The following is a 23727-nucleotide window of genomic DNA, read 5'->3' on the forward strand; positions in this document are numbered from 1 at the left end:
GTGCTATCAGAATTTTAATTATCCTTACAATTTTCCAAAACTCATTATAGCAATCACATGGCTCTACTTTCCACATACAATATATACACCTTATAAACATTCTGTTATATATTTCATATTTTGTACTCTTTTACTTGTTTCAGTCATTTGACTGCGGCCATGCTGGAGCACCACCTTTAGTCGAGCAAATCGACCCCAGGACTTATTCTTTGTTAGCCTTGTACTTATTCTATTGGTCTCTTTTACCGAACCGCTAAGTGACGGGGACATAAACACACCAGCATCGGTTGTCAAGCAATGCTATGGGGACAAACACAGACACACAAACACACACACACCCATATATATATATATATATATATATATATATATATATATATATATATATATATATACGACGGGCTTCTTTCAGTTTCCGTCTACCAAATCCACTCACAAGGCTTTGCATCTTTGACAAAAAAGATGAATGAGATTAATTAGATATCAAGCCTCACAGAGTTGATGGTGAAGAAAGTATTTCACAGCAACCTTACATTTGTTTAGTTATACAAGCTGTAGTGCATCGTAATTATAGTTTAAGAGAAAAGTTAAAGAAAGCCAGAAATTTTTACCTGATGCGCTCCAAGAGTGATAGCAACGCCAAGGTCATGAGCACCAACAATTTCAACGAGACGAGCATACATTGTATTAGTGAGGCCCAAACCCCCTAAAAAAAGGGAAACAAGTTGTTTAGAAAATTAGTTAGAGGACAAGGGAGTCAATTATTATGTATAAATCCATCCGTATACTAATTGGTATTGGGTTTAAACTCTTAATAACATGAAATATTCCAAGCTGGTCAGCAACATTGTTAAAGTTCTTTCAGCACTTAATAATGTCGGTGATGTTTCTAAGAGATACCAGTTTCATTAGTAATAGATGAGTCATTTTTAAACAACTCACATACACACATACTTCTTGTAGCAACAAAAACCCGAGTAGGAAAAATGTGATTCATGCTTAAAATGTTCTAAATGTTAGTAGCATTTTATTTTGACAAGATTTCTACTCAAAGAATATGAGGTCCCACATTGTAAGTTGGTTTAACAACCCTTCCAAATCCAAGTCACTCCATCCTTTTTTCTTCAGGAGCTTAATTTCTCACACATAAAACACTAAATCAGTTAAAAGAACACAAATCTATAACTTTCAGACTTGTCATGAACAACAATAAACTGCCAATTTGACACCCAACTTCAATCTTATCCATTTACACAAATTTACACAATCTTTTCCATTTCACTTACCATAATCAAATGGAACCTGCAAGCCAAATGCTCCCATTTCTTTGAGACCGTCCATGGAAGCATCATCCACTTTCTCAAGTTGGTCATTCTTGGTGGCATCGTTTACTTCCTGAAACATAACAAAATTAAACATATCAAATTGTCTACAGTGTCAATGAAGCTGTGAATTGAGAGGAATCAAAGAAATTATGACATTTATGCTTTATTGAATATCTTCAGTAACAAAAGAGCAATGTTTGAACTGGGAATCAATATCAGGTTATTGGTTTTGATGCACAAGTATTAACAATAAGAATACTTGTGCATGAAATAATAAATAATATCAAACATTTGTAAAGGAAGGGTAGAGTCTACAAGACTGACCTCTGCACTTAGTTTATCAACCTTGGAGAGATGAAAATCTCTAGACAAGATTCAAATCCAAAATTCAGAAGGACAAAACTGAATACTGTAAATCATTTAGGGCAAATGCTAACATTTATGCCATTCTATCACCACCTCACTCAAAAATAATAGTAACATTGCAGAAGAAGTCATGCACAGAACTTGCAAAGTCTTGAAAGAAATGAAGGGAGCATGCTCCACTGGATGTGTAATGTCAGTGTGCACAAAGTGTAATGATTTAAGTGTAAATGATTTAAGAGAAAAACTGGATATAAGAGGCATCAGATGTTGGGTGCAGGAGAGAAGACTGCGTTGGTTTGATCATGTGATGCATATGGATGAGGACAGCTGTGTAAAGAAGTGCTGAGCTCTAATTGTGGAGGGAACCTGTAGAAGGAGTAGACCCAGGAAGATGTGGGACAAAGTGGTGAGAAAGGACATTCAGATGCTGGGCTTCACTGAAGAAATGACAAGGGGCCAGGAGTTGTGGTGATATGCTGTACTTGAGAAGATGTGTCAAGCTAAGTAAAATTGCAGTCATCCATATATACAAGCTTATCCTTTACAGGTACCAATGCCACATGAAATGCACTCGCACCAGTGCTGCATAAATGCACCCATGCCAGTGGCATGTAAAAAGCACTCAGCACACTCTGTCAAATGGTTGGCATTAGGAAGGGGATCCAGCTACAGAAACTATGCCACAACAGAATTGGAGTTTGGACAGCTCCTGTCAAACTGCAGCTCATGCCAACATGGATTATGGTGGTGGTTATGATGATGATGATGATGATGATGATGATGATGATGATGAGGAGGAGGAGGAGGAGGAGGAGGAGTACCATGTGGAAATAAAGCACTAAATGGATTACAGTATTATAGAGAATACAATGTAAAATGGAAAAAGGCACCATATACAATACAATAAAACAAAGCATTGTACAGAATTCAACATCATAAAGAATATAAGATAGAGAACAATGGTTCTTAACCTGGGCAAAGGCAACCCCTTGGAGGCATTGTGAGCTCAGAAAGGGGGAAACAAATGTCAAGTGGGGAATGGGTGTTTAGAAGGGTTATGATTTTTTCTTAGAAATAAAATATTTAAATCAGGTAAAATATATTCCAAACACATTTTCCAAATCAATCTTTATTATTATTAGGATATGAGTAAAACATTGTGTAACCAGTGAAGAGAAACATGACTAATAATATCCTAATGTTGAAAATAATTTCATTATATAATTCCTCACCTTCTTTCATAATTTCCATAAATGGGACACTAATCCACACAAATATTTAAAAGGTAAATGCTGAATGAGAATAGTATAAAAAAATATGGATATTAATAAATCAATGAGCAAAATTAAGCTTTTGGTTGGTCAGTGAAGGTTGTAGTAGCAATATAAGACAGAAAAAGGATGAGGTAGTGACTGTAGTTTGTTACAAGTGAGTGAAAAAAAACTTTCTCTGGATGTGGTCAAGAATGTTTACCTCTGTATCAGCAGCAACCATACATTAAAGGCAAAGTACAGTATAGAATCACTTCAAAAGTAATGGACTCTAAAAGTTCCAATCAAAAATTGAAAATATTTTATTACTTTTATCTAAACTACTCAATACAACCATGATTATAAAGTCTTTCTATAGTCAAAAAGACATCAATGCTTAATAAATCAAGGACATTTTTTCAGTTTCAATTTTAGATTCAATTTTAAAAGTTTAATTCTTTGAACTTACCTCAAAGAATTTAGCACAAGGATCAACTAACTCAGACAAAGTTTGCTTCTGGTCTTCATTTAGAACTGAAAGATGAAATTTAAAAATAAAAGGCTCCTGTTACTCAAAATTTCTCCACATGTGTCTATGTCATGTTTTCACATGGAACTGGGAGACAAAAATTAGTACAGTAGATAGTAGGTGATACTACAAGTTTAATGTACATAATATGATCCTTCATAATCAGAGTTCAAATCCTGAAAGACATACTTTTGCTTTAAATCTTTATGCGTTAAAAAAAAAAACCCCATTTATGCATTGAGATTTGACTAATTTCTGTCTCCCTTGAGCTAAACTGATAAAACATACAATCTACAGGAGTTGAAAGACTGGATTCCTTTCAAAAAGGGTTTCATGCTCATTTGGAAGAGATTTTATATGCCCATTTCATTTTTCAAACAGTCACTACAACTACAGATGTTTGTGCAACATAACTTGACTTGTTAAAAATAGCAACCAAATCATTATTGAATCAAACCACAATGCCTTCAAAACGAGGGAAAACACAAACTAAAATACCTAGAAGTGAAGTAATTATTGCACCCACCAATATCTTCAACTTATGTCAATACTGCCAAATCCACAAAATTTGTAACAGTTCTAAAGCCTAACAAATTCTAAAACCTAACAAAAACATCACAGATATCCATCACTCTCCAATGTAAGTCTACTAGAACTTTAGAAAGACACATCCTTGACATTAGCAACTCATATATTCAGGCGGCAGAGAGATGTCATACAGTCTGACACTTTACCATCATACTACTACTCACAAATCTTTCAAATATGATAGCTTCAACAACAACAAACCTCCTCACATCTACACACACCATTATAATTACTGCTGATATTAGAAAAACAATTAAACTTCACTAGCAAATTACAAACAAAATACTTCAAGAAACAAAAACAAAATGCACGAACCATTGAAGGAATTTCTAACATAACTCAACCAAACTAAAGATAGTAGCCAAATCTCCCTCTAACATTAAAAAAAACAAGATTACATGAATAGTAGTTCTAGATACACTACAGCCAAGAAAAAAAAAAGAATAAAATAAACATGTATTTGATCATGTTTGATCAAGAATAAATAACAATACAAAATACTGAACTACATACTACAGTACCATGCAAAATTCTTTGGCCCCTTTTAACTATTGCAAATTTCTACTAATTGCCAACTTATAAGTGGATGTTTTGCATTGCGTTTTTCATAGATGAAACATTGGCCTTGGAGTCATTTCCATACCTAATCATTATATTTTGTAGTAGGGGGTTCTGAATGAGTGGGAAAGATGTGAGACGACTACCAAAAATGGCCATGCAAAAGCTTTCAGTCACCTCACATAAACCAATCAAGATACAGTGTTTTAAAACAGAAAAATGCCTATAATGAAAATTGATTACATAATGTTCATTTCAAGAAGTTACTGTACATTGTTAATATTTTGTGTGGCTTCCCTTAGCTTGAATAATTGCTTCAATGTGCCTGGGAAGAGATGTGTATAAATCCTTCACCATCTTCACAGGTATGAAATGCCATTCTCTGTGGCCGAGATCCCACAACTCTTCAAGGTTGTGTGGATTCTTCTGACAAACTCTTCTCTTTAGTTCTGTCCACATTTGCTCAATGATATTTAAGCGAGGGATCTGAGCTGGCCAACATGACAGATGTTCTGTCTCCTATCTCTGCTCCTTGGAGCTGGCTGGTCTCATGCAACCTACACTCAAACTCTCCCCTTCTATCTCCCACTCCATATTATGTTCCCCACAATGACTTTTTCCTACACTAAGCAATAGATCAGATCCTCTCTCTCCAGAGTGACATTCTCCTGGAATTCTCTTTCTGCTTATGTTTTTCCTGTAGCCATTCGCTTGCAACTGTTCAAGGAACATCAATTTAAATGATTTTTAGCAGGCAAGGTACATTAACTACTCATAATAGTTATTTATTTCACCAATACCAGAAGGATGAATGGCAAAATGGACCCTGGTAAGATTTAAAGTTGGAATGTAAAAAAACAAACTTGATGCTATACGATATTTGTCTGGCACTTACGATTCTATCAATAACCACACTATTGGTGATTATAATGATTTCTAACATTAATTAGCATAAGGTCACAAATCTGGTGGCAAATAGAATTAATTCATTCATTATGACTACATGACTGTTATAAGAATAATAAATAATAATGTGTTTTTCAAAAATTATTGATCTGAAAGAATTAATACATGAGAAAATACTATGGAAAAAAAAGCAAGAATTTAAAAAGAATGAACATTTTCTGAATAACTTATAATAATTAAAAATAAAGAAAATAAAAAATACAGAACCTTCTGGAAATGGAAAGACTTGATCAGAGATGACATTTCCTCGAAATAGATTCATAGCAAACGAACGAGACTCCTGGTAAATTAAAACAAAAAGAAAAAAATGTATTAATTAGAGTAGTAGTGAGGGTGAGATTTGAACTAGGGCTCCATGGTGCCCTAATGTAAAGAGATGAGTAGAGTGAAGAATTATGTGAGAGTTAGTAGATATGAGGGACAGGTTCTGAGAGAGGTGAATTTCTAGGAAGGAATACTGTGGAAAACTGCTTAGTATGGTATCTAGGAAGAGTCATAATATCAAGGAACTGGTAGCATGTTTAAGGACATGCAGAAGGACTTGCTCAGTTGGTGTACAATATTGTATGAGGTCTGGAGTGAGTTTGAGATCTAATAACTGAGGCCAAATGTCTTGAAAACTGATACAATGGAAGCATTGGTATAAAATATACTGAATGTCTGATGTACTAGAGATGCAGCTGGATGCTGTAGAAATTAGTAGAGAGAGAGACAGTGTAAAGATGTCTGATAGAGACAAAGATTCAGTGTGGAACAGGAAGACTAGAGATAGAGTGAGATAATGTAAAGTCAACACAGGAAGAGATCATCTATATGTCTGATAAACTAGATTCAATGGAATATTGTGAAAGGAAACACAGGGAAACACTTTGGGTATTTGGTACGCTAGATATTCAAAGAAACATTTTATCAACTGTACTCTCCTACTGTAAATTAGCAATATCATTAATATCATTTATTAAGTACAGATTTGGTAGAGTGCTAGATAAAATATCTTGCAGTATTTGTTACAAAGCCAGTGATTTCAAGGGAGGGGGTTAAGTCGATTACATTGACCCCCAATGCTCAACTGACACTTATTTTATCAACCTTGAAAGTATGAAAGGCTAAATCAACCTCAGCAGAATGTGTACTCAGAGTGTAAAGACAGACGAAATGCTGCCAAGCATTCTGCCCAGAATGCTAATGATTCTGCCAACTTGGTACCTTAAAGATAATAATAATAATGACGATGATTGTTGCCAGTACCGCCTAACTGGCCTTCATGCGGGTGACACGTAAAAGCACCCACTACACTCTCAGAGTGGTTGGCGTTAGGAAGGGCATCCAGCTGTAGAAACTCTGCCAAATCAGATTGGAGCCTGGTGTTGCCATCCGGTTTCACCAGTCCTCAGTCAAATCGTCCAACCCATGCTAGCATGGAAAGCGGACGTTAAATGATGATGATGATGATGATGATGATGATGTACAATACTGCAATTAAATACTATAATATCTTGCAGTATTTAATTAGTATCCCATTGAGTTCAACTTTGCCTTGCATAATTTGAGGGAAGGAGGGATGATAAAATAATAAATCAGGTAATGGGACCAATCTAAGCAAATGCATCTGCACCTCCTTTAAAGGGTGAGGTTTTGTAACTATATAACAAATCATCATTATCACCATCATTGTTATTATTATTATTATTATTATTATTATTATTATCTAAGGCAGTGAGCTGGCAGAATTGTTAGCACAACGGGCAAAATACTTAGCAGCATTTTGTCCGTTTTTACATTCTGAGTCCAAATACTGCCAAGGTTGACTTGCCTTTCATCCTTTCGGGGTTGATAAATTAAGTACCAGTCAAGTATTGGGGGTCAATGTAATTGACTAGCCCCCTCTCCCAAAATTCCAGGACTCGTGCCTTTAGTAGAAAGGACTATTATTATTATTATGGTGGTAATCTGGCAGAACCATTAGCATGCCAGGCAAAATGCTGGGTGGCATTCTGTCTGTTTTTATGCTCTGAGTTCAAATTCTGTCAAGTTCAACTTTACCTTTTGTCCTTTTGGGGTTGATGAAATAAGGACCAGTTGAGCACTGGAGCCAATGTAATCGATTTACCTCCTCCCAGAAATTGCTGGCCTTGTACCAAAATTTGAAAATATTATTATTATTAAGGTGGTGATCTGGCAGAATCATTAGCATGCCAAGCAAAATGCTTAGAGAGATTTTGTTCACCTTTACATTCTGAGTTCAAATTCCATCAAGATTGATTTTGCCTTTCATCCTTTTGGGGTCCAAAAAATTAGCACCAGTTGAATACTGAGGTCAATGTAATGAACTAGTTCTTCCTCCAAAATTTCAGGCCTTGTGCCTTTAGTTGAAAGGATTATCATTAGTGTTATTACTGTTGTTGCTTAGCTCCTGGGCAGCTCTAGTGTTTTAGTGGGCATAGCATATCTTGGATTACATTTTACAATTGTAACTTTCTTTAATAAGACAGTAACATATAATTGAGGAAGATTTATCTGCTATTTGTAGCAGGCTAAGGAACCAGGTTCCCTTGTTGGCCCACTGGTGGTGTTGCTGCGGCTTGGCTGATTCATTACAAATACAGTAAAAAAAAGAGTTAAAAGATACAATAACTGTTAAAAGTACAGTGCTTAGGTATCTGAGTAAACATGGTTTAGCACAACAGATTTATTCTGTGATTGTTAGAGAAGACTGAACATTTTTATCATGGATGAATGATGAAATAGTAAAGACCTTCTGCACCATAGTGTACTCACATATATCTATAACTAGAAAACATAACAGAAAACATTATACAGTACTATGTTAAATAATAATAAATGGTTAACATGGTATCATACTGGAGGGATCTGAAACAACATACTCCCAATCACATAGTTTCAGGTTCAGTTCCAGTGCATGGCACCTTAGGCAAGGTTTTCCACTAGAGCACTGGACCAACCAAACCTTGAGTGGATTTGACAGATAGAAAATGAAAGGAAGCCCGCCGTGTGAGTGTGTGAGTGTATGTATATTTGTGTCTTTTTGTCTTGATATGGCATGGTAGTTGCAAATGAGTGTCATTGTTATCCAAATAATGTCATTCATTTCCAATATTCTGCTTAAACATGTCTGACCATGGGGAAATATTACTTTGCTTGGAATGAGGTGAAGGTTGATAACAAAAAAGTCATCTGGCTGTAGAAAACCTGTCTGACTCATGCAAGCATGGAAAAATGGACATTATTATGATGATGATGCACAAGTGGTTAAGAAGTTTGCTTCACAAATCATGAGGTTCTAGGCTGAACTCCAGTTTGACATCTTGGGCAAATGTCTTTTACTACAGCCCATGCCTAGTAAATGACTTGTACCAGTAAATCAGTGTCACACACTGATTCTGCTTGAAAAATATGCTATGGTTACATGCACCTGTGGAATACTCAGCCCTTTATGTGCTAATTTAATGAGCAGGTTTTATATTTGATCAAAGAACTGAATATTCATTGTCAAAAGAGATGCAGATTCATTTAATTTCTATACACAGCTGTATTAAAAAGTTTCATACAATAAAGTGCTACACTACATACACAGAGATGTATTAAAACATTGCTTTGACCAATTGGCTTAATAGAATTTAACAATGCACTAAAACAACCACTATATCAGTTCAACAAGTGGGACTATTAAATAGGTTAACGGGGAACCTCATTTATTGTTTAAATAGAAAAGCAAATATACATAGGTGGTAAGGTATGTGGTTTACACTCATACCTCTCCTCAGAATATTAGCAACGTAAGTGAAATAGTTCCAAAGGGCAATCAAAATCAGATCACAACTTAACAGAAAACACTTGCTTCATGTTCCAAATACACAACATACACAAAATTAAATGATTTGGTCCAAAGTCTTAAAAAAAAACAACAAATTCTTGAGGTGGGTTGATCTGAGCAACTGGGGTATTTGGCTTGATAAAGTTTGCTTATCAGTTCAATATCTGAAGGGTGCCTTATCATAATTTTAGTTGAAGTATTACGTGGAATTTAAACAAGCACTAATGCAATAGGGTTGCTTTTTCTCTTAGTGTGTTAAGTACAATTTTATTATTGGCTAAATCAATAACCTAAAGCAACAATTAGTGACCTATTTAAAAACCATCCAATCATAAAACACCTCACACATATCATAATACTGTTCCTCAACAATATAATTTTTCTGCGAGATGTGAAAGGTGTCATACCAACTTTCAGGAAGACTACAGAGAAGGTCAGCTGTTGCTTTTCAAGGTTTTCTATAGTAGCATCCTGAAGGATCTGGAACTGTTCTTCAGTGTGTGAATAAATCAGCTTTTGTTTTTACCTATTAGGAAGGCGGAGGCGCAATGGCCCAGTGGTTAGGGCAGCGGACTCCTGGTCATAGGATTGCGGTTTCGATTCCCAGACCGGGCGTTGTGTGTGTTTATTGAGCGAAAACACCTAAAGCTCCACGAGCCTCCGGCAGGGGATGGTGGTGAACCCTGCTGTACTCTTCCACCACAACTTTCTCTCACTCTTACTTCCTGTTTCTGTTGTACCTGTAATTCAAAGGGTCAGCCTTGTCACGTTGAATATCCCCGAGAACTACGTTAAGGGTACACGTGTCTGTGGAGTGCTCAGCCACTTGCACATTAATTTCACGAGCAGGCTTTTCCGTTGATCGGATCAACTGGAACCCTCAATGTCGTAAGCTATGGAGTGCCAACAGCAAAATTAGGAAGACATTGAGCTGGTAAAAATCATTAGAATATCAGTCAAAATGCTTAGCAGCATTTCTTCCAGCTTTACATTCCAAGTTCAAATTCTGTTGAAGCTGACTTTTCTTGTCATCCTTTCAGGGTCAATAAAATGAGTATTAGTCAAGCACTGGAATTGATGCAATCAACAAACTCCTTCCCCCAAAATTTCAGGCCTTGTGCCTATAGTAAAAAGTATTATTATTATTATTATTACCATTATTATTATCAAGGATTTTCGAACATGTGTAAGGATTTTTGAGCGAGATCGTTGCCAGTGCCCCTGGACTGGCTCTTGTGTGGGTGTCACATAAAATACACCATTTTGAGCGTGGCCGTTGCCAGTACCGCCTGACTGGCCTTCATGCGGGTGACACGTAAAATCACCCACTACACTCTCTGAGTGGTTGGCGTTAGGAAGGGCATCCAGCTGTAGAAACTCTGCCAAATCAGATTGGAGCCTGGTGTAGCCATCTGGTTTCACCAGTCCTCAGTCAAATCGTCCAACCCATGCTAGCATGGAAAACGGACGTTAAACGATGATGATGATGATGATGACCGAGTGACACGTGGTGTCCTTGAGCAAAACACTTCATTTCCTGTTGCTCCAGTCCACTCAGATGGCAAAAATGAGTAATTCTGCAACAGACTGGCATCCTGTCTCGGTGGGGAATATTTACGCCATGGAAACTGGCCCTTATGAGTCTGTATGACTTGAGAAGAAAACTTTACTTACTAAGGTGGGCAAGCTGGGAGAATCGTTAGCAAAATGCTATGTTCTGAGTTCAAATTCTGCTGAGGTCAACTTTGCCTTTCATCCTTCCAGGGTCGATAAAATAAGTACCAAGTGAACACTGGAGTCAATGTAATCGACTCATCCTCTCCCCCAAAACTGTTGCCCTTCTGGCAAAATTTGAAACCATTATTATATTATTATTATTATTATTATTATTCAGGAGTGGGATGACCTGGCAGAATCATTAGCATGCAGGACAAAATGCTCAGCAGCGTTTCTTCTGGTTTAATGTTCCTGAGTTAAAATTTCACTGAAGTCAACTTTGCCTTTCATCATTTTGACTTGCCCCTCCCCCCTTCAAATTGTTGGCCTTGTACCAAAATTAGAAAGAATTATTTATATTATTAGGAAAGTGGAATGCCAAAAATGCTTGGGCAAAGGAAAACATGCCTTACACTGCTTGGATATGTCTGTACATTCTGAATTGAAATCCTGCCAGAATTTGAGCTCAGAGTAGAAGGGACACAACTTTGCTTATCACTCTTGTTGGATTTGATAGGAAGTGTACCAATCAAGTACTAGAATTAAAATTTTGATTATATCCATCTTCCAAAATTTTTGCCAGCGTGGTCTATATTAGAAATTATTATTGCTATTCAAGAAATCAACTAAAACAGTAATCTGTATAGACTTATTCTCTGTAAGCCAAGTACTTATTGTATCGGTCTCTTTTGCCGAACCGTTAAGTTACGGGGACGTAAACACACCAGCATCGGTTGTCAAGCGATGTTGCGGGGACAAACACAGACACATAAACACACACACATATATACATATACATATATACGACGGGCTTCTTTCAGTTTCCGTCTACCAACTCCACTCACAAGGCTTTGGTCGGCCCGAGGCTATAGTAGAAGACATTTGCCCAAGGTGCCACACAGTGGGACTGAACCCGGAACCATGTGGTTGGTAAGCAAGCTACTTACCACACAGCCACTCCTGTGCCTATTGTTGCAGAATATTTAGGAAATACAATATTATCTATCAATTAAGTCAGCAAACTGGAAGAATTGTTAGTATGCCAGACAAAATTCTTGGCAGCATTTCATCTACCTTTATATTCTGAGTTCAAATTCTGCTGAGGTTGACTTTACCTTTCCTTCTTTCAAGGCTGATGAAATAAGTACTTGTTGAGTACTGGGGTCAATTTAATTGACTATCCCCTTCCCTCAATATTTGAGGCTTTGTGCCTATAATAGAATGGATTGTCTATCAATAACTTTATTAGGGTAGTGGATTTATATAATCATAGAGCCTAGATTGAATGCCTTACAGTAGTTGGTTGCATCCCTTTACAATCTCACTTCAACTTTGCTTTTATCCTTCTAGCATCAACACAACAAATATCAATCATTATCATCATCATCGTCATTTAACGTCCACTTTCCATGCTAGCATGGGTTGGACAATTTGACTAAGGACTGGTGAAACCAGATGGCTACGCCAGGCTCCAATCTGATTTGGCAGAGTTTCTACAGCTGGATGCCCTTCCTAACGCCAACCACTCCGAGAGTGTAGTGGGTGCTTTTACGTGACACCGGCACGAAGGCCAGTCAGGCGATACTGGCAACGGCCACACTCAAAATGGTGTATTTTACGTGCCACCTGCACAGGAGCCAGTTCAGCAGCACTGGTAACGATCTCGCTCGAATGTCTTTACACGTGCCATCCGGCACAAGTGCCAGGAAGGTGATGCTGGGCACAGGTACCATGACAGTTTCGCTTTTGCTTGCCCCAATAGGTCTTCGTAAGCCAAGTTTCGTTTCCAATGAAGGAGACGACGTTGGCATGGGTGCCAGTCGCCGAATTTAATTCGATTTCGATTTCACTTGCCTCAACAGGTCTTCGCAAGTGGAGTTTAGTGTCCAATGAAGGAAGGTACGTATAAGTGGGCTGGCTGAGGCCTTAGATTTAGGTCTCACTTGGCTTGCCGGGTCTTCTCATGCACAGCATATTTTACGTATTTAATTAACCATACCCTTGCTTCAAACATTTGAGGCCTTCTACCTATGTTCATCATTTTAATGTTCCCTTTTCAATACTTGCATGGAAACTATTGAGGCAGATTTTCTATTACTGGAGGCCCTTCCTGTTGCCAACTTCCACCTGTTTCCAAGTAAAGTAATATTTCCCCTTGGCTGGGCATGTTTTCATGGAAAATGAAAATGAATAACACCACTTGTATGACAGTGACACTCATTTACAACTATCAGGACAAGGAGACACAAATATATGCATATATTTATATATACACACAAATATATACATTTATGTATATATACACTCACCCACACAACAGACTTCTTTCAGTTTCTTTCTAATAAATTCACTCACAAGGTCCAGAATTATAGTTGAAAACACTTGCCCAAGGTGCCATGCAGTGGGACTGAATCTGAAACCTCACTATTGGGAATCGAATTTACTTAACCACACAGCCATGTCTGCACTTGTAAGCTTCCCACAACATCATCATCATCATCATCGTTGTTTAACATCCACTTTCCATGCTAGCATGGGTTGGACGATTTGACTGAGGACTGGTGGACCAAGAGGCAACACCAGGCTCCAATCTGATTTGGCAGAGTTTCTACAGCTGGATGCCCTTCCTAACGCCAACCACTCCGAGAGTGTAGTGGGTGCTTTTACGTGCCACCAGCACGAGGGACAGTCAGGCGGTACTGGTGACGGCCACACTCGAAATGGTGTATTTTACGTGCCACCTATACAGGAGCCAGTCCAGCAGCGCTGGCAACAATCTTGCTCGAATGTCTTTTCACGTGCCACTGGCACAAATGCCAGGAAGGTGACGTTGGTAACGATCACGCAGGTGCTATTTACGTGCCACCGGCACGGAGACCCTCCAAGACTTGTAGGGGAAATAGAGAAAGGAACCACACTTTAACTCATGGGTTGGGTTGTCTTCAGACAGAAGACTTGATCCAAATGCTAGCAACAAAGCAGATTTCACTAACAGCATACAAGGGCCATATGACAGTTAAGCAGGGCAATAGAGTAAGCTTACCAAGAACAACAGGTACTGTTCATCCAATGGGTATCCGTACAACTTCTGTCTATCTAATTTCAATCAAAAATCTTAGATCAAATGAAGGTTAGAGTAGCAAACATTTGCCTAAGAAGTGACGAACTGGGATTGGTCCTTGAATTGCAATATTATGAAGTAAACATCTTAATCATGAAGCCATTCCTACACTCAATCTGTAACTAAAAAACTTCACACCACTAAGTAGGGTTTATATTACATATAATTAGGACGAAGGACTCAATGAAATGAAGTTTACAATCAAATGAATGCACCAACAGTGGTGGTCTACTAAATATAGAGAGTGGTCAGCGTTAGCAGGAAATAAAGTTAAAATCTTAATAAAAGCTGGAAATGTAACTATAGGAGAATGGGAAAATAGTTTACAACACTTAATAGAATTAGTGACATGAAGTTGTGATTAACCCATAAAGTGCTGAAATTTGCACTTACATAGCATTGACTGCTGAGCACATTTTATGAAAATGAGACAACATTGCACACACAAAAAAAAAATAGTTAAAATATCTTATTATTATATAATGGTGGCAAGTTTTACATTGTAGTAACGCCGTGTGCATGCGTGGAATTAAACAAGCAAGCGTTCCCGCTCAATTCATTCTCTTTCTTGCTGGCCAGCAATAGAGCATGGACGTGTCAAGCAGTGTCTCTGACATTGCAACCTGGAGACAGTCTCTCTACGTGTATAGCTGTCACTCTCCATCTTTCGGACTTACACTTGACAGCTCGCTCACATCTACATAACAACGTCCCAACAACTATACTCACATACATAGAAGCTGTAACAACAAGAGCTAAAGATGTATATATTTACCACCTAAATAAAATGCTGTTTAAGTTGATAGTCTGGAGTTCAGCGTTCCGTTTAATTTCTAATTTTATATAGGAAAGTCAGGTATACATCTAATGTTGAATAACCAACTTTCCTATACTGGTGACCCCCGACGTGATTCAAACACGCAGCCCGCTGAGCTGCAATAACCCACTTTCTTATAAAGTGGTGATTCGACGAAGAAACAAACGCAGCATGGACTCTGGACTACCAACTTATAACTGGTGAACCCGACTAAAGAACAAATGCGGCCATGGAGACTGAACTACTAACCAGCATCATCGTCATGGCCAACACGACTTACTACGCCACCAACATCTCCAACCATAGTCAACATGACTCAACAAGCGCGGTTTTTATTCTCGCCTCTGTTAGAGTGGATTTTTCCACTCTCGACAAACAGACAAGAATTACAGCCTGCGACTTTCCAATTGTGTACTCAAAAAACTTGGTATAAAACTCTCACGTGTTCTGACTTTCTTTCTGCTGTGATATCTAACATACATATAGACGGCCTGTTTTTTTTTATTATGTTCCTATATGTCACATTCACACTCTCACATACACATACATCTTTTATGCCACACAATAACTCTTGTTATTCATTTCATACGGTTGTCTTTTCTATTGTCTCATTACTGGTATTTACGAAATCTATGTTACCGTAGTATAACATAATTACTTGTATATCATCTTTGATATATATTTTGGTGTTCGACCGTGTGACGCGTTTAAATAAAAGGAGTCCTCTGTTTTTCCATTCGTCACCATTTCTCCTTTTTTGAGTTCGCACGGTCGTTTTTTCATCTTGGGTTAAGAAAATTTTTCTTCGAGGTTTTCGCTAATGGTCGTACAGAGATTTGTCTGTCGATTGTCTGTAAAAGCGTACCTCTTCAAACACTCATCACCAAACAGCCTTTTCGCCACCAGCTTCGTTCAACCAAGATTACCACCGTGACGACAACAATTACTACTACCAACTACAAGCATTCCCCCCGACGTCGCCAAGTTTCAACTGACCCGTTACCACTGTCAACATCATTACCACCACACATACAGAACACAGCTATATTACAGTTCCTGCGCCGTCTTCACCATCAATGTACTGTCTACCACAATGTCGTGCGCCAACAACCCCACCACCAGGGACACACCAGATCAACACACTCGGTTTTATCGACTCTGTTAGAGTGGATGTTTCCACTAACGCACAACAGTAAGAGCTAGCCGAATTGAATATTTCGTACCGGGTAACCGGTCACAACTAGCATGCGTGGAATTAAACAAGCAAGCGTTCCCGCTCAATTCATTCTCTTTCTTGCTGGCCAGCAATAGAGCATGGACGTGTCAAGCAGTGTCTCTGACATTGCAACCTGGAGACAGTCTCTCTACGTGTATAGCTGTCACTCTCCATCTTTCGGACTTACACTCGACAGCTCGCTCACATCTACATAACAACGTCCCAACAACTATACTCACATACATAGAAGCTGTAACAACAAGAGCTAAAGATGTATATATTTACCACCTAAATAAAATGTTGTTTAAGTTGATAGTCTGGAGTTCAGCGTTCCGTTTAATTTCTAATTTTATATAGGAAAGTCAGGTATACATCTAATGATGTATAACCAACTTTCCTATAACATCATCTGAAAAGTCATTAGTTGGGAGCGTTTGAGTTACATTAGACCCAACAAACGCCCATAAATGAAATGCATCTATCTGGACCACGATTGTGGCCCGTCGCGCTTTATGTGTGAATCATGGAAGTGAAGTCACCTAATATGTCAAATAGACCAAATAGAGAGTATAAAATGAAACGTGTGTATGTGTGTGTGTGAGAGAGAGGGAGTGTGAGAGAAGGGAAGGGAGAGAGGGGTGGGGTGAGAAAGAAGGACGTAGTGAACAAACAAGATTGAAAGCAATTGTGTTTTCAAAATAACCAAATTTCGAAATTCTGATTGTCACATTTTGTCAAAATTCGGATATGAAATTGTGGGTGTTTATCTAGAACCTTACTAATATGGTATCCTATAGGAGTCGGCTTTACTTTCATCCTTCTGCGCGTGGGTAAATTAAAGTATCAGTCAAGAACTGGGTCGATTTATATTCATTCTTATATCATCTTACAGAATACAAAATATAGTATATCGAATATTCACTGGATGTTATTCCGTGAATGAAAAAAAAAAAAAAAAAGAAGACGTTGCTACGAAACCTCAGTAGGCCACAACATACATACACACACACACACACACGCATGTACAAACATACCTTACGTAAATAAAAAAATGTACTGCTCTAAACTTGTCGAAGGGTTTAAATGTTTGATAGTGATGATCAAAAGTTCATTTATGTCCGAAGAAGCATTTCAATTATTTTGATGGGATGTTAGAGAATTTTAATGTGTGAAGGTGAGATTATATAATAAAACTAAAAGCAACATATTTTATTTTATTATGGAACATTATTAATTACATAAACGAAACAGACTTTTTTTTGTAGATATTTATAATGATTAAAACCAAATTTATTATATCTAAGCTTAAAATTGATAATAAAAGCTGTATATTTAAAAAAGAAAAAAGAAACGTGTAAACATGAAAGGTCATGGACACTGTCCTTCTTGGGCCACTGGTGTTGATAGTTGATTCCCCTGGGAGACATACGTTAAATATTACACTATCAAGTATCACACAAAAAACTCATTGAATTAGAAAGACTATTTTCAATATATTTTTTCATTTTATTTTTAATCATAACAGTTTCCTGACATTCTGTTATCAACGTTACATCTGACTTCAACCATACTCAAAAGAACAAAGCAAATCTAAAAACAGGGCTTGGTTACTCTTTTTAACCCTTCCCTGCCAATATAAACAAAATTATTTACTTTAAAATAAACAAATGCTTTTTTTTCTTTTTACCCAATCTGGTTTAAATTACCAGTTAACTGGGTTTGTTTGTTTTTTTTTTAAAGAAGAAAAGTCATTATTATGATAAGAAATATTAAATTTAATCATTCCATGCCAACCAGTGCCCCAAGAACAACCTGGTCGCCTTAATGGGTACCAAAAGTTCAAAGAAGAAATGTAAGTAAACTGGAAACCAAGTTAATTAATAATTGTGTGCGGCGAGTAAACACTGTTGACAAAAGTTTATAAAACAAGTTAGTGAGCCGTGAGATCTGAAGCTTCGGATAAAACGTTAAGCTATATGATCAATTAATTAATCAAATAAAAACGTACCTTTGCTTGAGTCGACTGAGCTCGACATTTCGATGTGTTGACTGAAGTGACTGGAACAAGGCTGGAACAAACAGAAAGAAATATATACATTTAGTCATTGGTAATAAAAACAGGTATATGTTAGTTTTACACATACTAAGCCATTTAGACCAACAACACTGGCTTCAATTATTATATTTTCTTTTACTCTTCGTCTTCGTTTGAATTGGAAAAACAGACAAGTGTCAAAATTTTATAGATTGACAGTAAACAAGTACGCAAGTACTTAACATATACATTTCATAATCTCTTTAGCGTGAGGAAAAACAGAACCATCGCACAACCAGATGAAGTGTTGTTAGGGTGTATATTTACCACTAGACCAGTATCTACTTAAATCAGATCGAATTATGAGTCTGGGTGTTTGATATTAGTAGTATTGGTTTCCGTTTCGTGTGGTAGTGTCTGTCACAACACAGAAGCGAATGATTACCTAATGTGTTAGTGTTTATAAAGGGTGTGATTCTAACTAACAGTAATGGTTCTTAATGGTGTGGCATTAACTTAAATTATAAGGGTATTCATCATGAATGTGACTGAGCAATAACTTCTGCAAGACACTCAGTACTCTGTCTGATTCATATAACAACAGTATAAGTAAAACAAAAGACGGGAAAACGAAGAATGTAAAAAGTGGAAGAGGGAATAATTTCAAAAGGAGTAGTAAAATCAAACAATGATTCTACGAAACAATATAAAAATTAATCAGAAAAAAACCCAAAAGAATAAAACCAGAGCGGTTAGAAGTGTCCCAGTTCTTGAACTCACAATAAACAATCCTGTTCGAGTGTTTATCAATACGAGTGTGATTTAGAAAAGAAATGAAAAACGAAACAAACAGTTTAGATCGACAAGAATACGTGGAAAGAAAACAAAAATCAGCTGTTGCTTTGTAGATCTATATATTGATATTCCCTTACCATGGTGTCTGTGTTTTAAAATAAAGTTGACGTCTCAAGGCTTGGCGAGCGAAATGTCCTAAGAGAAACATCGTTTCAACTGTAACTTCTGCACGAGCTTCTAAGGCAGTAATAAGAGGAGATAATCCTCGTTTGGTTTCACAGGTCAGCTGTGGTGTATCAATAAGAGTGGAGGGTGTTAAAAGTCTGCAGTCTCATGACTGGGTTGTACGTGATTTACCTCACTCTTTGCTTTTATCTCTCCTTCGCCTCCTCGATATATACATATGTACGTTTACACTACCTGAATATCCCGTCGTTGCCGGTTGATTTTCACACTAGAATGCCTTAGCAGACTTTCGGAAAGCACAACCACATAAATTTGATTTTCTCCATTTTGACAGGGATTTTTCAAATTTTTTTCATCACACACTTGTAGATGATGGGCGGAGGTAGCTTTGAATGATTTTTTTTTTTTAAATTTAGCAATTTATTTTCAACCTCCCTTCCTCGCCCAGTACCGATTTTGTCAATTTTTTTTTTTTTTTTGCACTACACACCTAAAAACGAATGGAGAAACCTTGAAGGTTATAAAAAATAATTTTGGAAACCAGTGATCTCCATTATAATCACCTCTTGTTTTATTTTCACATAGAAAATGAAAAATAATTTAACAACAAAAATCTTTTATCTTTTATTTGTTTCAGTCATTAGACTGTGGCCATGCTGAGGTATCACCTTCAAGAATTTTAGTCGAATGAATAGACCCCAGTATTTTTTTAAAGCTTGGTACATATTCTACTGATCCCTTTTGCTGAGCCACTAAGTTATGGGGATGTAAACACACCAACACCAGTTGTCAAGCGGTGGGGGTGGAACAAACACAGACTCAAAGATACACACACAAAGATATACACACACACACACACACACACACACACACATGACGGGCTTCTTTCAGTTTCCGTCTACCAAATCCAATCACAAGGCTTTGGTCAGCCTGAGGCTATAGTAGAAGACACTTGCCCAAAGTTCCATGTAGTGGGACTGAACCTGGAACCATGTGGTTGGGAAGCAAGCTTCTTACCACACAGTCACGAAATTAAATTTTTTTTTTTTTTTTCATTAACCTCACCTCTACCCTATAAGTCCTAAAATTTCCAAAATAATTTTCAGATGTAATGGTGTAACTTAAGGGAGATTTAGCTGTTGTTTCTAGCACATCCCGCAACCACCTGGTACCTTACTTGTTTCGTTGTCACTCTGACAGGTATTGATGCTTTTCTATATCTTTCTCCCCATGAACACATTTAGTGGAATGATGATGTGGTTGTCCATTGCTGGGATCTAAACAACAACCAAACAATTTGTTATTTAAATCTTTAACCCACCCACCCCATTCGGCATCAAACAAGTATGTGTGTGTGTATGTAAAAAAAAAATCTTTTTACTAACAGAAAAGCATGCTATTAAAATAAATGATCTTTTACATACCTTTTTTAAATAAATCTGTCGCCCTAAAGAAACTCCTTACATGCATACATCTGTTGTTGTTGGCACTCCGTCGCTTACGACGTCGAGGGTTCCAGTTGATCCGATCAACGGAACAGCCTGCTCGTGAAATTAACGTGCAAGTGGTTGAGCACTCCACAGACACGTGTACCCTTAACGTAGTTCTCGGGGATAATCAGCGTGACACAGTGTGACAAGGCTGACCCTTTGAATTACAGGCACAACAGAAACAGGAAGTAAGAGTGAGAGAAAGTTGTGGTGAAAGAGTACAGCAGGGTTCGCCACCATCTCCTGCCGGAGCCTCGTGGAGCTTGAGGTGTTTTCGCTCAATAAACACTCACAATGCCCGGTCTGGGAATCGAAACCGCGATCCTATGACTGCGAGTCCACTGCCCTAAAGACTGGGCTATTGCGCCTCCACATGCATACACACACACTGACAAACATACACACACTCAATGTGAGTGATATACTTTTATAGGGAGTGAGAAAGTTTAACATCAGAAAATGAAAGAGATGGTAAAGGAAAGAAGATCCTCTCTCTTGCTGTCACTGATTTTTAAATCTTAAAATTAAATGAAAATTTTCAAATTTGATGTATTACTCTTTTACTTGTTTCAGTCATTTGACTGTGGCCATACTGGAGCACTGTCTTTAATCGAGTGAATCGACCCCAGAGCTTATTCTTTGTAAGCCTAGTACTTATTCTATCAGTCTTTTTTGGCGAAACGTTAAGTTACGGGGATGTAAACACATCAGCATCGGTTGCCAAGCGATGTTGGGGGGACAAACACAGACACATAAACATAGACACACACATACATATATATATATGTATACATATACGATGGGCTTCTTTCAGTTTCCATCTACCAAATCCACTCACAAGGCTTTGGTCGGCCCAAAGCTATAGTAGAAGACACTTGCCCAAGGTGCCACGCAGTGGGACTGAACCCGGAACCATGTGGTTCGTAAGCAAGCTACTTACCAAACAGAGTTTGTGATTCATTAATTCGAGAAAAATTTGAGAAAAATGTTACAGAGGTTTAAAGAGCATTTTTACTCAATCAGCAAACAGAATTTGCAAGCTAAGCATTTAGTGTGTGATAAGCTGTATATCACAAAATGAAAGCAAATATTAGAAGGCAAGGTTTTAAACAAAAGTAGAGTTCTGCATTGGAGTTAATTACATATACAGAGAGAGTGTGAGTCAAATAGTATTTTAAATATATGGAGAAAGATTGATTGGTGGTGATACAGAGAGAGTGGGAGAGTTGTCAAGGCTGAAAGTTGAGTTATTTCTCTCAGTAAATTATATTTTTCCTTTACCATTTACAGACAACATTTTCCTTGGGAACTTAGCTGGCAAATTCATTATAAATATTAACTTTACTCATTAATTTAATCACAAATCATAATGGAAAACTGTTGTACCCTTGCTTTAAATTTGGTGTCAGGTGTCTTGAAATAACACTGCACACCTCACAGTGCATTGTGTCATAATATGGTACTGGCATAAGGCAGGGAACTGGCAGAAACGTTAGCATGCCAGGCGAAATGCTTAGCAGTATTTTGTCTGTCTTTACGTACTGAGTTCAAATTCCGCCGAAGTCGACTTTGCCTTTCATCCTTTTGGGTTGATAAATTAAGTACCAGTTGTGTACTGGTGTTGATCTAATCAACTGGCTCCTTCCCCCAAAATTTCAAGCCTTGTGCCTAGAGTAGAAAAGAATATGGTACTGGCATATCATAGGATAATGGGAGAATGCCAAAACATTAATGGAAAAGGGTGTGCGACAGCTTTGACAGCATGGCCACATAGTCATTTTCATGGTGAGAAGTTGTACGTTTAAATTCAGTTCAAATTCATAAAGAAAACACTAATATTTTTTTTAATAATTTTTTTCTTACAATATCATCGTATAACTTTGATCTTGATTTGTTTTCAAAACTAATAATACAATTTTAGAAGTCAGAAACAAAACTTAAGTCAGGTCAAATTCTGAAAGGTTGTGCGTTGATATTTTGCTCAATGAATTTTGTGATTTTCTTAAATTTTGTAACTAATCAGTATATAATCACTGGAAATCAAATTAAAAGCATGTATTTCTGTGGCTGGAAAAGCATTTAAGATCAACACTAATTAAATTTTAAAGGCATTTTATTTAAAATTTAATTAGTGTTGATCTTAAATGCTTTTCCAGCCACAGAAATACATGCTTTTAATTTGATTTCCAGTGATTATATACTGATTAGTAACAAAATTTAAGAATTTCACAGTCTAAACTGTAACCTGCGAGAGGCCTATATAGCCAAGCGGAAGTTTTTCATAAATTTGAATAATTTGATTTTGGAGAAATATTTTTGTGAAAAAACTATTTCATGTATTATCATTATGCAATGATAAAAAGCATTTATAAATACAATTGACGAGTTGTTCTTTAAATTTCACTATATTTCAATAATGAATTTTGATGAGGTTATTAAACATTTTACATCTCAAAGAAGAAGAAGAGAAATTACATATAAATAATTTAAGTAAGTAAAATTATATGGTTTCTTATTTTTCAGTGTGTGTGCATAAGAAAATCATGGCTTATTTTAGAATGCTTACAATTTATAGGTTATTATTAATTCAGTTTACTTTAGTGACATATATCTGTATCCCAATTGAATTAAGTTTACATTATTTACATTTTGGCTCCTGAACTTTGAATAAAAATTCACAATTTGTATATCTAACTTGAGTAATACTAATGTTACTCATAGAATGGTCAGTGTGGCAGAACACCCAATGACGACAACCACCATACACCACTGGAGGAGGCGCAATGGCCCAGTGGTTAGGGCAGCGGACTCGCAGTCATAGGATCGCAGTTTCAATTCCCAAACCAGGCGTTGTGAGTGTTTATTGAGCGAAAACACCTAAAGCTCCACGAGGCTCTGGCAGGAGATGGTGGCGAACCCTGCTGTACTCTTTTA

The 23727-nt window shown here is 37.2% G+C and overlaps 1 protein-coding gene across 4 annotated transcripts in view; it reads right to left on the bottom strand.

The window, feature by feature from the left end:
• LOC106875659 (very long-chain specific acyl-CoA dehydrogenase, mitochondrial-like) overlaps window positions 1–19364 on the bottom strand; it is a 51054-nt gene extending 31690 nt beyond the window's left edge. The window contains exons 1-6 of one of the 4 annotated variants that reach the window (XM_089348931.1): window positions 19255–19364; window positions 18296–18356; window positions 5790–5862; window positions 3411–3475; window positions 1287–1395; window positions 612–706 (exon numbers count right to left, since the gene is read on the bottom strand). In XM_089348931.1, coding sequence (XP_089205057.1) covers window positions 612–706; window positions 1287–1395; window positions 3411–3475; window positions 5790–5862; window positions 18296–18356; window positions 19255–19325 — 474 coding nt within the window. In that variant the 5' untranslated portion in view covers window positions 19326–19364. The other 3 variants (XM_089348933.1, XM_089348932.1, XM_089348934.1) reach the window with 3 other exon arrangements.
• Between the last annotated feature and the right edge of the window lie 4363 nt (window positions 19365–23727).

Source organism: Octopus bimaculoides, chromosome 3 (genome assembly GCF_046866305.1).
Source record: "Octopus bimaculoides isolate indiv1 chromosome 3, ASM4686630v1, whole genome shotgun sequence".
Lineage (NCBI taxonomy): Eukaryota > Metazoa > Mollusca > Cephalopoda > Octopoda > Octopodidae > Octopus > Octopus bimaculoides.